The sequence below is a fragment of the Furipterus horrens genome, unplaced genomic scaffold (genome assembly GCF_987537825.1).
Source record: "Furipterus horrens unplaced genomic scaffold, mFurHor1.1.pri manual_scaffold_12, whole genome shotgun sequence".
Lineage (NCBI taxonomy): Eukaryota > Metazoa > Chordata > Mammalia > Chiroptera > Furipteridae > Furipterus > Furipterus horrens.
Genome location: NW_028327182.1, coordinates 73,947,843 through 73,962,210, shown reverse-complemented (window position 1 = coordinate 73,962,210; position 14,368 = coordinate 73,947,843). Strand labels below are relative to the sequence as shown.

The following is a 14,368-nucleotide window of genomic DNA, read 5'->3' as shown; positions in this document are numbered from 1 at the left end:
ATTAAGTGCTAAAATTGCCAAGCTCTGGTTAGATGCTATAATGTACATTATTGTTGAGAGTCCCAGGGGTTTCTCTGTGAGGTACTGTCGTCTCTCTTTTACAGAGAAGCGCCCTGAGGTAACTGACGAGAGTTTCGCCAAGGCCTCGTGGTTCATAGGAGACAAGGACCCAGGATTTGAACCCTCAGCTCTGACTAGCGACTAACCCTTCTCCTATAGTTCTTTAACATGAGACACCTAAATAAACACCACAGTGTTGAGAGATTGCAAGTGTTTTGCTTTGTTCTCAAGTTTTATAGTTTACTGTCAGTGTAAATTTTTCTTAAGACTTCATCATGTGAGTAGTGTTGGCAACAGGGACTTTGGTGTAGGGTCTTAATTGTAGTGACCAGAAGTAATCATTCCTTGCTCTTCAAGTGTCCTCTTGTGCCACGGGTGCACATCGTGAGCATAAGTATGTGTCTGGCAGCTGGGCCGTCCCTGGTCACATGTGCACAACCTGAAACTGCTCTTTCTTGCTTTACAGGCTGGCTCTCATCCTCATGGTCTTTGTTAATTACGGAGGAGGAAAGTATTGGTATTTCAAACACGCAAGTTGGAATGGTAAGTCCTTTCCTGAAGGTATTGTTGCCTATATAGGACCCCTTCAAAGAGCTGGGCACCCCCCAGGAGATCCAGAGCCGAGGCCCCAGCCGCCTCCTCGCCTCCTCCGAGCCACTGAGCTCCTGCCTTGCATAGAATGACCTTTAGATTATTTTGTTATTCTTTCTTTTGTGTTCTGTGGCTCTGTAATGCTTCACTGTGATAATGCATAAACTGCAAAGGTCTCTGCTCAGGACTGTGGGGCTCTGCAGAAGATGTTAAGAACTTAGTTGTAAATGGTCCTTGTCCTGGTCTAGATATGCCTTTCAGTGCAGCCATGTACATGCCTTCTAAGGCTCATGGCACTCCTTGGGGTGCCCTAGGCCTGAGGTTGGTCTGAGTGGTGCTGAGTGATGGCTGTGAATCTGCCTTAATGGTTGGTTTAAGAATAGATTTTGGGGGGTGGGTTGGGTGGGGGAGAGAAATTAGGGGAAAAGGGGACAACTGTAATTGAAAAACCAAAATAAAAAAAATAAAATAAATAAAATAAAAAATAAAAAAATAAAAAAAATAAAAAAAACTCACAATAAAAAAAAAAAAAAGAATAGATTTTGTATAGCACTGCTTAAAGATAAACTGGCCCTGCTGGTGTGGCTTAGTGGATTGGGTGCGAGTCTGTGAGCTTAAGGGTTGCCGGTTCGATTCCTAGTCAGAGCACATGCCTGGGCTGAGCCAGGTCCTGAGTTGGGGGCACGTGAGAGGCAACCACACATTGCTGTTTCTCGCACATCAATGTTCCTCTCCCTCTCTTTCTCCTTCCCTTCCCCTCTCTCTAAAAATAAATAAATAAAATCTTAAAAAATAAAAGATAACAAACTGGTCCACAGAAAAAACTGGTTCACAAACGTCTAGTTTGGTTTCTCCAGGCCCAGTTATGCTCTCAGTCAATGCTCTAGGCCCATGACGGGTTGCAAAGTCCCCAGGGAGTGTCTGTGTATGTCACTTCACAGTGTTTTTCTTTGAACTCAGAGTTTACTTCCCTTATATAGCAGAATGTAGTAGGCCATTCTAAACTTAGAAAGTATTTACATTCTAGAGCCCTTTTCCTTACTCTTTGTGTGTTTCTGCAGGACTGACGGTGGCTGACCTTGTGTTCCCATGGTGAGTTGGCAGTCTGCCACCAGCTCCTCTCTGGTTCATTTCCAATGTTATTTTTTTGGCTAATGATGGAGCCTTTCTCCGTGACCAGCCTTGACTTGTGGGCCACGGGCCTGTGTTAACTCACAGGCCTCTACTGTCGAGAGGGCCTTGCAGAAGTTGTGGTACTGAATAATTCTTTTTATTTTTTATTTTTATTTTTATTTTTATTTATTTATTTATTTTTTGAATAATTCTTATACTTATGTAAGTCGTGTACATACACGAGATGAGTGATTTCAGAGGGGACGTTTTGTTAGTGTAGAAACGATAAGGTCCTGGGATTGTGTAGGAAATTATAAATTCTTTGTCAATACCACTAATCCTGAAAATAAGTATAATTTCTAAAAGAAATGCGGTATATTGGTGTCGGGAATGCTGATAAGTATGTGACAGGGCAATGGTATTCTGAGTTAAAATTTAGAATAATAGTGGAGTAACCAAACACTGTCTTTACTCCTTGGTGACTTACTAACCTTGTTGCAGGACCCTGGCTTCTGGCCGGTGTGGAATTTATGTCTTTGCTGTGATCCTTTGAGCAACTAAACTCCAATCATTAGGGGTGAATCCTGGCTGTTGGTTTAGACTTTGATCTTGTGTTTCGTCACTAATATTAACTCAGGGCTTTTGCGGGGGATAGGTTGCGGAGTTCTTTTTTGAGATGGTTTTGGGTAGGAGGAGCCTTTACAAGCCTGCAGACCTGGTAATTATTTGTGCATATTCTCTGTGAGGTTCCCTACAGAAAAGTGGCTTGGTTCCTGTTCCTATTACTACAGGCTTTTATCTGATTATGTGACCGCCCCCTAAGGAGTGCAGCCAGAGCAAACTCATCTCTGTTAACCCTTTGCCAAATAACTAGAAAAGTTACTGCTCTGACTTTTTTAAAAAGAGGTACTTTAATATGGTAAAGGAAAGTGTGGCTCAGATAAAATCAGAAAAAAAATAATAAAGTTTTCATTTTTCTTTCAGAAGCAAGAGTGAAGTTAGAAATGATTGAAATGTGTGATTTCTTTCCCAAGGACTTTGAGGATGTGTGTGCTAGTGAATGTTGAGCTATTTGGATGATAGCGTCTTTGTCATCATTTCTGCCTGATAATTAAAAGGGACAGTTGTCCTTGGAAACTGCACTCAGTACTGAAGAGTCTCCTCAAAGGCACACAAACCTTATAGCCCAACAGGCTGCATTCTGATGCTTCCTCCACTATTAACTCGATGTCATTTCAGTAATTGGCTACTTTTAAAAAGTCATGTGTTGCTTCTCTTTTAGTAGATTATAAAACATTCATGGTATATAGACAAAAAAATTGGAAATTGCCACCTAGTAATAGCTGTTTTTGGTTTGTTTTTTTTTAGGTTCGTATTTATTATGGGATCTTCCATTTTTCTGTCAATGTCTTCCATACTGCAGCGGGGATGCTCAAAATTCAGGTTGCTAGGGAAAGTTGCATGGAGGAGCTTCCTGCTAATTTGTATAGGAATTATCATCGTGAACCCCAATTATTGCCTTGGTCCATGTAAGTATTTTTCCCCTCTATTAGTATATATATTCAGGTTGAAATACAGAAAGTACATGTTGTAATTCGAAAGATATGTAATTCCTCCATCTCAGGTACCTGCCAAAAGAACAGTTATTAGGAAACCATATATAGAGCTCATTTAAGTGTGGGCGTTTTTGTTATTATATTGGGAGGCGCCTCCAAGGCCACCCAAACCTGTCTCTTGCTGTGAGGGATTGACGTGCCTTCTCCAGATTAACTTAGTGTGGTGAGGGGCAGAGTAGGAGCTGACCGGGTCACCTGGTTCTCAGACACTGCCCTCCTGCCACTTTGGCTTCATCAACTTTCATGAAAGGCTATGGTGTGGTGGTTCGAGAATTCACCTTTGTCACCACCTGCATACCAGCTGGATTGCTAGGAAGGAACGACGTCTTTGTCATTGTTCTAGCAGAGTGAGCAAGACGGGAAAGCTGAAGGAAGGGCTTAAGTCCAGTGTTTAGGACCCAGTATCGGAATGGAGGAAGGTGGGGGTGTCTGTGCTCAAGGGGTGTTCGCAAAAGAGGACACAGATGTCTCGCCTCAAATGAGCCCCTCAGGCAAGAAGCACTAAGACTTTAGGCATTAGGGGGAGGTGTCACATCAAGTTGACTCAATGGGTCTCCAGAAATGGGCCACTGCTCACTGTAGGGTTCATTCTAGGGTTCCTACTTCCAGGGCTACAGCTGTGTAGCCTGTAGGGCAGGGAGAGTCTGTTGGTGGCCTGTGCTGGGTCTGCAGGCTCCCGGTAGATGTGTGAGTTAAATTCATATTGTTATGAGAAAGGGCCAGGAGATGAACTTCCAGGGCCAAGGGTAGTCCTTGCTTCATCCCCACACCTGAGGAAGACACTTCTGTTTTCAGCCCCGTCTCCCAGCCAGCCAGCTTCCCCTGTGAGTTTGAGCCATGTCTCCTGCCTGTACATAGTATTTCCATCCCCGAGAGCTTAAGGAAGACTGCCTCAGATGCCATATAGGTGTGTTGTCTTGAGGTGAAATGAGAAATGCTGGCTAACCTTCGCCTGACTCGTACCTTCTGCAGTGTCTTGGGATAAGGTGCGAATCCCGGGCGTGCTCCAGCGGCTGGGGGTGACCTACTTTGTGGTGGCCGTGTTAGAGCTCCTCTTTGCAAAGCCTGTGCCTGAACGTTGTGCCTCGGTGAGAGACCCTATATTTTTAGACAAAATGGGGGAGGGGGGGAATATCACTGTATAGTTTTAGGACTTTCTTTAGTTCTGATTGCAGTACTGTACTTATAGACTCTTTAATACTATTAGTCAGATACATTGTTTTTCCCCTTCAGTTAGTTATTTTCATTTAGTCTTCATATCAGTAATTTTTTTATTGTGGTAAAAAACAATGATATCTATTCTCAACACATTTTTAAGTGTCCTATAATCAAATGCATTTGGATGGCGTTAAAATGATACCACCATCATCTGGTTTGCTAGTTCAGTCTCAATTTCCTTGTAGTATAAGATGTATTAAAAAAACTTATATAACATATTGATATCTATTCAAAAGACTGCAAAGGTTCAGCTTGGAGGAAAAGTGCCAGGCAGGGTATGGGAGAAAGACAGTGTGTCCTTGGCTGTTTCTTCTTTGTAAGAAGTGTGTGAGTCACTTCTGTTGTGATTTCTTTCTGTCTTCCTGTAAATTGCTGAGTTTACCCAGGTGACCGTATTTCTTTTTCCCTAAAGGAGGTAAAAATTCAGATGGAAATGTTTAAACCCTTCCATTTGGGCTCCTACTTAATAAATTAATAAAGCTGTACGTGTTTTCTAGTTTTTTTCTATACATGTAATTAGCAAATTCATCATCAAATCCCAAACTATCTTGGTTGCTTAGTTACATGTTTTTGGAGGGTGCTTAACCACTATTCTTTCGTCTCCTCTGCCCTCTCTGTGGTCTGGCTGTACCCTCTATAATAGATTTCCTTAACGTGAAGTGAGACTAGGCATGTGCAGGTGAACCTGGGCGTGGTTAGCTACGTGTGAGACCTCCTGGGTCTCTCATGGGCCACCACGATGGCGTGAGGGGTTTGGTGGGACCCCAAGAATAGGTGGGTTGCACCCTTTTTTCTTTAACCAGAATAGCTCATTTAAATTTCATTTTCCTTTTAAAACATTTCTTTTTTTAATTCCTTTTTTTAGAATAGCTTTATTGAGATATATTTCATATACTATAAAACTCACATGTTTAACGTGTACAATTTAGTGATATTTACTAATATTCAGAATTGTGCACTCATCACCACTGTCTCATTCTAGAATATTCTCACTACCCCCAAAGAAACCCTGTGCTCGCTACTAGCTCTCTTCCTTCGCAAGTGCCCTGGCCCACCCCAATCTACTTTCTGTCTATAGATTTGCTGATTTTGGATATTTCGTATAAATGGAATAACACAGTATGTGGCTTTTTGTGTCTGGCTTCTTTCACTTAGCATAATGTTTTTCAAGGTTTATCTGTGTAGTGCCATGTATGATTATTTGATTCCTTGGAGAATAGCATTTCATTTTGTAAATGTACCGCATTTTGTATCCATTCATCAGTTGAGGAGCATTTGACCTGTTTCCACTTTTTGGCTATTATGCATTTTAATGATTATGTACATTTGTGTACAAGTTTTGTGTGAACATCTGTTTTCAATCCTCTTGGGTATAGGAGTGGAATGGTCCACTGATTCTTTTACTGTGGTATTTCATAGAGAGGGAACACCTAGGTCACATGATACAAATGAAATAAACAAGCACATATTTTTGTATTGCCACAATGAAGGCCAAGAGAAGAATCATAGGGACTTTTCCAAATATGTATACTGTGCGTTATTTCCCGTTCTAGTTGCATTTAGTGTGTATGTATTTTTATGCCCCTCACTCAGGAGAGAAGATTCTCTTCTCTTCAAGACATCACATCCAGCTGGCCCCAGTGGTTCTTCATTCTGATGCTGGAGAGCATTTGGCTGGCCTTGACATTCTTTTTACCTGTTCCGGGATGCCCCACGTAAGAGAGCCCCCACCCTCATCCCCCATGTAGATAATCCCTTTCTGCATGTCATTTTCTGCTAAATTGGACCTGCTGGGGCTCCACTTCCAGATTTCCCAGGTCAAAGGAGTCCTCGTTCATTCTTTCTTCTCCTTGGAGGCCTACTTTTATATTGGAAGAAAAACCTGGTGTGTGTCCAAAGGAGTGTGCCTGTGAGGTTTTATTCGGGGTCAGCTTGAATGGACGTTGCTGAGCCTTAACATGGGGTGGGGGGCAGCAGTCGAGTCAAAGAGCACTGGTGAGAGTGCCTGGCCCTGGGGGGTTCTCAGGCCTGAACGTGTTTGAGGGTCTTGGTTGGGCTGTGTGCACAGCCAATATGTACACTTATGCCCCTTTGGAGTCTCGTCAGTTAAGTATGTGCTCATTTCCCCAGTGGCTATCTTGGCCCCGGCGGCATTGGAGATCTGGGGAAGTATCCGAACTGTACCGGAGGAGCTGCCGGCTACGTCGACCGCTTGCTTCTCGGGGAGGATCACATTTATCAGCATCCTTCCTCGACTGTGAGTGGCACGGGCTTGCACTTGGAACTGAACATGCAGGAGCTCTGAAGGGAAGGAAAAGAGAGAGGGCTGGCCAGCTCTCAGTCATGTCCATGTAATAAATTGTGATGGGAGCCAGTCTTTATTGGAAAAAGTGACTGACTTTAGTGGCTTCAGTGTTCATTATGGGGCAATAGGTAAACTTATGTCTTTGGATCATAAAGCAAGAGAGTACATTGTATCAAATGCGTAGCATGGTGCGTCCCTGTGTCTCAGGTCGGATTTCCTGGCAGCAGTCTCTGAGACGGATTCTGGTGCTGGAGGTCTCTCAGGCAGGCAGCCCCCTGGGGATCAGCGCCCGCTGGGGAATGAAGGGCAGAGGGAGCCATTGAACTGCATTTTGTCTTGCCAGGGCCTCAGCTCACCTCATGGCCATGTCAGGCCACATGGGCAAGGTGGTCCTTCAGTGTTGTTCTGAATTGAGGGGAAGGATGTGGCCCTTATATCCCTGGCTGGATGGGGACTGCCTCCAGCGAGGGGTGTGACTCCTGGAGAGGCAGCTCTCTTCAGTCAAGGATAAGTCCAGAAGAGGGTCTTGGCCGAGAGCTGTTGGCCATTAATACTTGCAGTAGCTGAGGAGTGAAGGCTTTGGTATTGCAAAGGGTGGGGGAGGGGGATACCTGAATGGCACATTATGGCATTCACCACACTATTTCCAAATTTCTACAGTTTCTACAATAACTTATAATGAAACGATACAGATGTGTGAACTGTTATTTGTCTTAAAAGAAGATAGGAAGCTGTTGATGTTACAGTAGGGTTGCCCAGAAAGAATCCACTGGAGCACTGTGAGGGTGTTATGCACAGTGTTCGAAACTGGCGAGGGATGTGTCGTGTCGCAGAGCCGCCTGGAAGTGCAGTGGCGGGGCCGGGCCACAGCTCCTCCTTGGTCTCTGTATTCCCTTCTAAGGCATCACACCGTGCACAGTTTCTTGGCTACAAGTATTCTGCTTATAAGCCCCACAAGTTGGCAATGAATTTCTGCAGTAAAAACAAAACATGCTAAATATTGGCATGTATTGAAGTTTGTAGTTAGTCTGCGAGGTGTTTGTGTGCATTTTCATGGTCAGTGAGTGCTGCCTTCTTGTCCTGTTCTGTTCAGGTGCTTTATCACACCAGGGTGGCCTACGACCCAGAAGGAATCCTGGGGACCATCAACTCCATTGTGCTGGCATTTTTAGGAGTTCAGGTATTTGTTCGTTTCATTAGGCGACTCTTTCTGTCGGTTTGTGATTACTGGTTCATCACTAATTCAAAAATTGTTTCATTAAAATAGGTAATTGGAAGCTTATCACCGTCTGTGTATTACAGGTCTAGTAAATTCTGTTTACATTTGACAAACTGTCAAGACTATAAGTTGCTAAAATTCAGTAAATTCAAATAATTAGGTATAATTTCTATATGCTGAAAATGAGTTCTTATTTTTCTTACAGCTCATCTTAGAAACAGGCTCATCCGTGTCTGGATAATAGATTCCCTGCTGGGCTGTGAGGAACGTTTGGGTACTGGGGATGCTGGGAAGTCACCTGTCACATCTCTTTTTAAATTTTTAATTGATTTGAGAGGAAATGAGAGAGAAGCATCAATTTGTTGTTCCACTTATTTATACCTTCATTGGTTGCTTCTTGTATGTGCCCTGACCGGGGATTGAACCTGTGGCCTTGGTGCATCAGGACAACGCTCTGACCAGTTCCCTAGCTGGGGCTCCTGTCACGTTTCTTTTGTGTACACTCTACATGGTTTCAAGATGTGCATTTTTGAAAAGATTCTTAAATTGATTACTTAATTTTTAGAGAGAGCAGAAAGAGAGGGAGAGAAACATCAGCGTGTAAGAGAAACATCAATGGATTGCCTCTCACATGCCCCCAGGTGGATCCCTGACCCGGAGTCCAGTGGGTGACTTTTCAGTTTGCAGGACCATGCCCAGCCCACTGAGCCACACCAGCCAGGGCTCAAGTTGTGCATATTTATGACAAAGTCAGTGTAGCTTGATCTCACATGTTAATATTCTGAACAGTCTAGATTTTTCTTCCTAAAGTTCTCCTTATTGGTATTTGAAACTGTTACTTAAGGGGCACTGATTGGAAGAAGAAAAATGTGCAAAGCAGCGCTCCGCTGTGACGATGATAATGCTCTATTTTCGTGCTCTCCTGTTGCTGCTGAGCACTGGAACTGTGGCTCGTGTGACCGGGGAGCGGAATTTAAAATTTTATTTATTTTAAGTTTAATTTGAAGTAGTTGCATGTAGCTAGTGGCTCCTATATTGGATAGTTCAGGTCTAAACCATATATGTTTTGGTGGTTAAATAATTTCATATTTTGGAACACTGCCTTTATCTCTGTAGCACTTCCTAGTGTACAATACTTTGCACTTCCGTCTAATCCCTGCACATGCTCTCCCAGTGAGGCTGTGCCTGCAGGGGCGGCCTGGCTGGCCTTTCCGAGTGAGTGCGGGAGTGCAGGCCTGCAGAGCAGGCCAGCTTTGGACCCGACCCTGCCGCTCACTGGCTGGGCAGCCTTGGGCACAGGGCTTGGCCCCTTTGCACTTCAACAACACCGACTTCAGAAAGGTGTTGAGAGGATGAAGTAACTTTAATTTATGTCAAGTTCTAAGAACCGGCACATAGAAAACATAAATTTAGTTATCATTATAAATTATTGACACTTTTCTTGTAGTCTCATGTGTTCAGAAATTCCTAATTTGGAGGATTCTTATGCAAAGTTCAGATTTCACTGTTTTTAAAATATTTCCCAGCCTCCAGTTCTACCCTGTCTCTGTCCCTCTTCTATACCACCACCAGACTGGGCCATCTGGCAGGCCAGTCTGAGCTGGTCCCTTGGTACTGTTTTTTTTTTTTTTTTTTAGGGGGAGGGGGTGACTTTCCTTGGCTCCCTGTCACCTATGGGAGAAAGCCAGTGCCTCTCAATGAGACTTACAAGTCAATCTGCCTGTCACCTTCTCGCCCTCCCCACCCCCCAGCCTTCCTGAATTACCTGCAGCACCTCAGGGGTGCTGGGCTTTTCCCCTCATGCTTCTGGGCATGCTGTTCCAGGCTGCCTGCATGCTCTTCTGTTCTGCACTCCTGCCCTCAGCTCTATGGCACTTCCTTCCCAGTCTTCATCCCCCTAGGTGGTCCCCCAGGCCTCTCAGTCTTCACTGGTCCAGAGCAGGGACAGCGGTGCCGTTCCTCTATGTAATCCCAGTGTCTAGCCGTGTGCCTGGCAGATGTGTCAGCTGAGTGATTAAGATAATGGATGGATATGAAATAAGAATATACCTGAGGTGATTCTCTTGGTCATATTGTGTTTTCTTTTCCAGGCAGGAAAAATACTCTTATATTACAAAGAGCAGACCAAAGACATTCTGATCAGATTCACTGCCTGGTGTTGTTTTCTAGTGAGTAACTGGCATTCCCCCCCTATGATTCCTTCACACATACAAATTTAACAGAAAAAGTGTGTAGCAACACTGATATATCAGCTGTCACCACAGATAGCATTCTTCACTTGAATAACAGAGGGGAACCAGTCTTTACCCCTAAATTCTCATGTTCATATTTTTAAGGAAAATGCTGTTATAAATCAGTCAGCATTTGCCATCAGCCAGCCAGCCAGGGATGCACGCGGAATCAGCACTGAGGTTTGGGTCTTGGTGGGGAGTCACACCAAAAAGACCAGGCAAATGCTAACAGGCTTCCAAATGCCAGCGTCCGGACTTCCAGGGACAGAGGAGCTGCAAGGCCGACCGTTCGTTTTCTCCTGACCTTGCAGTCATGTTTCCTCCCAGCTTTCGCTCTAATTTATCACTTGGTTTTCCTTCAACTTGGAGGAAAGCTGAAAAGATACTTTTAGAGAATATTTTTAATTATGCATCTTAAAAAATACTTTTCCAGTTAAAAGAATATGACACAATTTTCAGCCCCCCCACCAAACAATGAAATAACTAATATTTTTCCGTTTTAAAACGTAATTGTTTTTTGAGAGAATATAAAAAACTTTTTAACATCTTTCTCCCCCATGATAGGGGCTTATCTCTGTTGCTTTGACGAAAATTTCTGAAAACGAAGGCTTTATCCCAGTCAACAAAAATCTCTGGTAGGTACAGAAAACAGTGCATTTCAGTGGTGGTGGCTGCTCGTGCTCACCTTGGACACGCCCTAGGGAGCCCTGACACCTCTCCCTCGCCTCCTAGGTCCATTTCCTACGTCACCACCCTGAGCTCCTTTGCCTTCTTCATCCTGCTCATCCTCTACCCCATTGTGGATGTGAAGGGACTGTGGACAGGAACCCCATTCTTTTACCCAGGTAGGTCACCTTGAACCCCAAACAAAGCTGACAGTACTGACCAACTGGACTGGCCCAGAGAGACCAGCTGAGCATGCCCAGTGCTGGGGCCTCGAGCTGCAGCCTTGGCGCGTGTTTCCAGGAGACAGGCTGAGGGAGGAAGCAGCAGAAGCCACGCAACCCTAGGCGTGTGAGACATCACTGGCCTGTTCTGAAGTAGCCGCCTGTTTTACCTCCTTACATTGGTATTTGGTATTCCCCAGGCAACAGTTCAGGGCCTGTCATCTAGTTTCTGATGTTCCAGGGATGGGGCAGACTTTCTTCCTTAATGTTGATGCACTGCCTTACAGATGATATATAAGGAATAACAAGAGGCGATATCAAGAGATAGACAGGATAGTTTAAACTCAGCTCTGCCTGGGGACTGCAAGGCAGACCAGATAAATTCAGCGACTTGTTTCAGCCCTCTGATTCCAGTAATAGTTTCTTCTTTTGGACCTGAAGCTTTCTGTGAGAAAGTACTAAGTTAATAATTTTGGTTTTCCTTTCAGATTTAGCATTCAAGAATTCCATTGTTATAAAATGAGTATTTTCTAATAATTTTTTATACAGTTTACACTTCAGTACCTAAGGTAGCGTCACTTATTATGGGCAGTAGAAGTGAGTGCTTCGGTTTTTTCACTGCACTAAAGTCAAATTTCAGTTCAGTAGACGAGCAGAGGTGACTTAGGGAGACATGATCATCTGTGTCCTCCTTCAGGAATGAATTCTATCCTGGTGTACGTCGGCCACGAGGTGTTCAAGAACTACTTCCCCTTCCAGTGGCGGCTGCAGGACAACCAGTCGCACAAAGAGCATCTCATCCAGAACATTGTCGCCACTGCTCTCTGGGTGCTCATCGCTTACATTCTCTATAGAAAGAAGGTTTTTTGGAAAATCTGATTGCTCCAGCTGAAGTGTGTTGCTGGCAGACTCTGGTGGGCCTTGGGGGGCATGTTGACACAGCCGTTATTAAAAGGAATCATTAATTATAAAATCAGTAGGTTATTAGGGAAGTCGCTGATGTGCTCAGGCGAGGAGACTGTGACATGGCTCATCAGAACTCCGCCTGCGCATTTGGGACTTAAATGTTGGAAGGTCATTGTCTTTTTTCTCCATCTCCTGTGCAAACGGATGGATTTAGAATTCGAATGTAAGGATTTCTTGGCTGACTTTTCAAAAGGGAATTGCCATGGGCATTTGCTTCTGTGATGGATAGAACAATCTAAGGTCTGGTTCTTATTGATCTTGTTTTCCTGCACCCTGCCTTTCTGCGTCAATCACGGATACCATCATTTCTGTTTTGGCTGACTGTAAAGCTAACTGAATGTGAGGTGTAATAATATAGTCTAATATTTTTTAATTAAGTGAAGTTTAATATTTCAAGAAAGGGTAAATTTACCTTTCAGGGCTGCAAAGATATTGGTGGGTCCAAAAACAAATTGCCTTTCTGTCAGAAGCTACTTTCTTATTTTCCTACTTAAAAAAAGAAGCTAAAATATAAATGTTTATTCCAAGCCACTCTTGCTTAGTTATCTACTTATGTACTCATGTATTTACCTATCAGTCACCTATCTACCTATCTATATCTATCCACCCACCACTTACCTGCCTGTCTGTGTCTCTGTGTATCTAGATGATAGCTGGTACCCAGGGGCATGGCTGTGGAAGAGAGAAGCACACTGTCTTGCCTGTGGCTCCAGATTTGCCCTCCTTGCCACGTAAGATGCCGGCAGGTGCCTGGGCCTGTCTGAGTCTTAGCTTCCTCATCGGTGAAATGAGGGAGGTGGCGATGGCCTGTCATGTCCCTTCCGCCTCTTAAGACTCAGTGAGGTGGGCTACGTCAATAGCTTTTCTGAAATCCTTAGAGAAATAATTTTATTACAGAAAACTCTTCAAGACAAGTGATAACGGAAAGTTGAAAAAACTCCTTGGAGTAAGTTTTCAGAATGACCCTCCACAGTGGAGGCCTTTCCTGCTTGGAATCGCCAAACTGAAGAAGTCGTTTCTCGGGAGTGAGGAAGGGAGAACCCAAAGAGAAACAGCACTTTCATATGATGCATCATCATACTTGTGAATTTTCTGTGGGAATTTTATATTTAAGGAAAATGTGGCAATAGCTTGTACTTTAGAGCATCCTGCTGTGACGAGACAGGGCCGTCTCCACATTGCTTTGACTGTGGCCACTGTGTGGACGACTTGCCGGTCTGTGTTTCGTCCTGACCTCTGCCCTGAACTCTCACCCCAGCTTGTAACTGCCCGCCACACCCCTCTGCCTGGACGGCCACCAGCACCCAGGCTCAACTCCTCCCTCCATTTTCCCCAAATCTTTTCCCTTTGGATATTCCTAGCTCTGTGAACCGTTCCTGCCTCGAGGAACAAAACGGCCGCCACCTCTCACCACCTGCCTCCACTATTCCCCCTGTTCCCATATTTAGTCATTGCCAGGTCTCAGTTCTGCCTCCCCTTCCTGTTGCCGCCTTCTAAGTCACGCTGCCGAAGGACTCTAGTCCAGACTCTTGTGATTGTTTTTTTCTTAAACCGGCCTCCTTCCCTCAATCCTTCCTTCTGTGGTCACTATCTATCGTCATTAGATTCAGCTTTATGAAGCGGAGTTCAGAGCACATCACCGCTTTATAAAAACTAACCTTGAAGTTGATACAGCGTGGCCAGGCATACATGCCCGTCCTCAGATGAGCCCAACACATGTTCCCAGCTTTCCTTCCCCACCCCCTCTACCCACCCTACTTATTGCAGCCTGGCTAGACCCTTCCCACCTCTATTGCCATAGTCAGGACTCCTGCTCCTGACTTTGTTTATAGCCTTCCTGCACTACCTTTTCCACTTCGTTTTCTCCTATGTGCATTTGACCTGTCGCTTTAGACCCTCTACTTCTAAGGCACCTGTCTAATCTCTTACTCTAGTCCAAAGGTGATTATTTTCTTCCTCTGGTTTCTCATAGTATCTTATTGGGATCAGTTTTATGGCACCTATCACTTTATGATAGTTATTTGTGTACATGTCTAGTTTCCCACGCCAGATTGTGAGCTTATTAAGAGCAAGAATTATGCCTTGTTCATCTGCATATTCATGGCACAAACACAGTGCCATGTACATAGCAGGCACTAAGTAAATGTTTATTGAAGCAAAAA

At 44.2% G+C, this 14,368-nt stretch overlaps 1 protein-coding gene across 1 annotated transcript in view; it reads left to right on the top strand.

Annotated features, from left to right (window-relative positions):
- HGSNAT (heparan-alpha-glucosaminide N-acetyltransferase) overlaps positions 1-14,368 on the top strand; it is a 34,442-nt gene extending 20,074 nt beyond the window's left edge. The window contains exons 8-18 of the mRNA XM_090258167.1: positions 527-603; positions 1,713-1,743; positions 3,133-3,293; positions 4,353-4,468; positions 6,192-6,313; positions 6,729-6,855; positions 7,997-8,083; positions 10,213-10,290; positions 10,918-10,988; positions 11,086-11,198; positions 11,938-14,368. Of these exons, the coding sequence (XP_090114293.1) occupies positions 527-603; positions 1,713-1,743; positions 3,133-3,293; positions 4,353-4,468; positions 6,192-6,313; positions 6,729-6,855; positions 7,997-8,083; positions 10,213-10,290; positions 10,918-10,988; positions 11,086-11,198; positions 11,938-12,119 (1,165 nt within the window). The 3' untranslated portion in view covers positions 12,120-14,368. The remainder of the gene's footprint in view (positions 1-526; positions 604-1,712; positions 1,744-3,132; positions 3,294-4,352; positions 4,469-6,191; positions 6,314-6,728; positions 6,856-7,996; positions 8,084-10,212; positions 10,291-10,917; positions 10,989-11,085; positions 11,199-11,937) is intronic.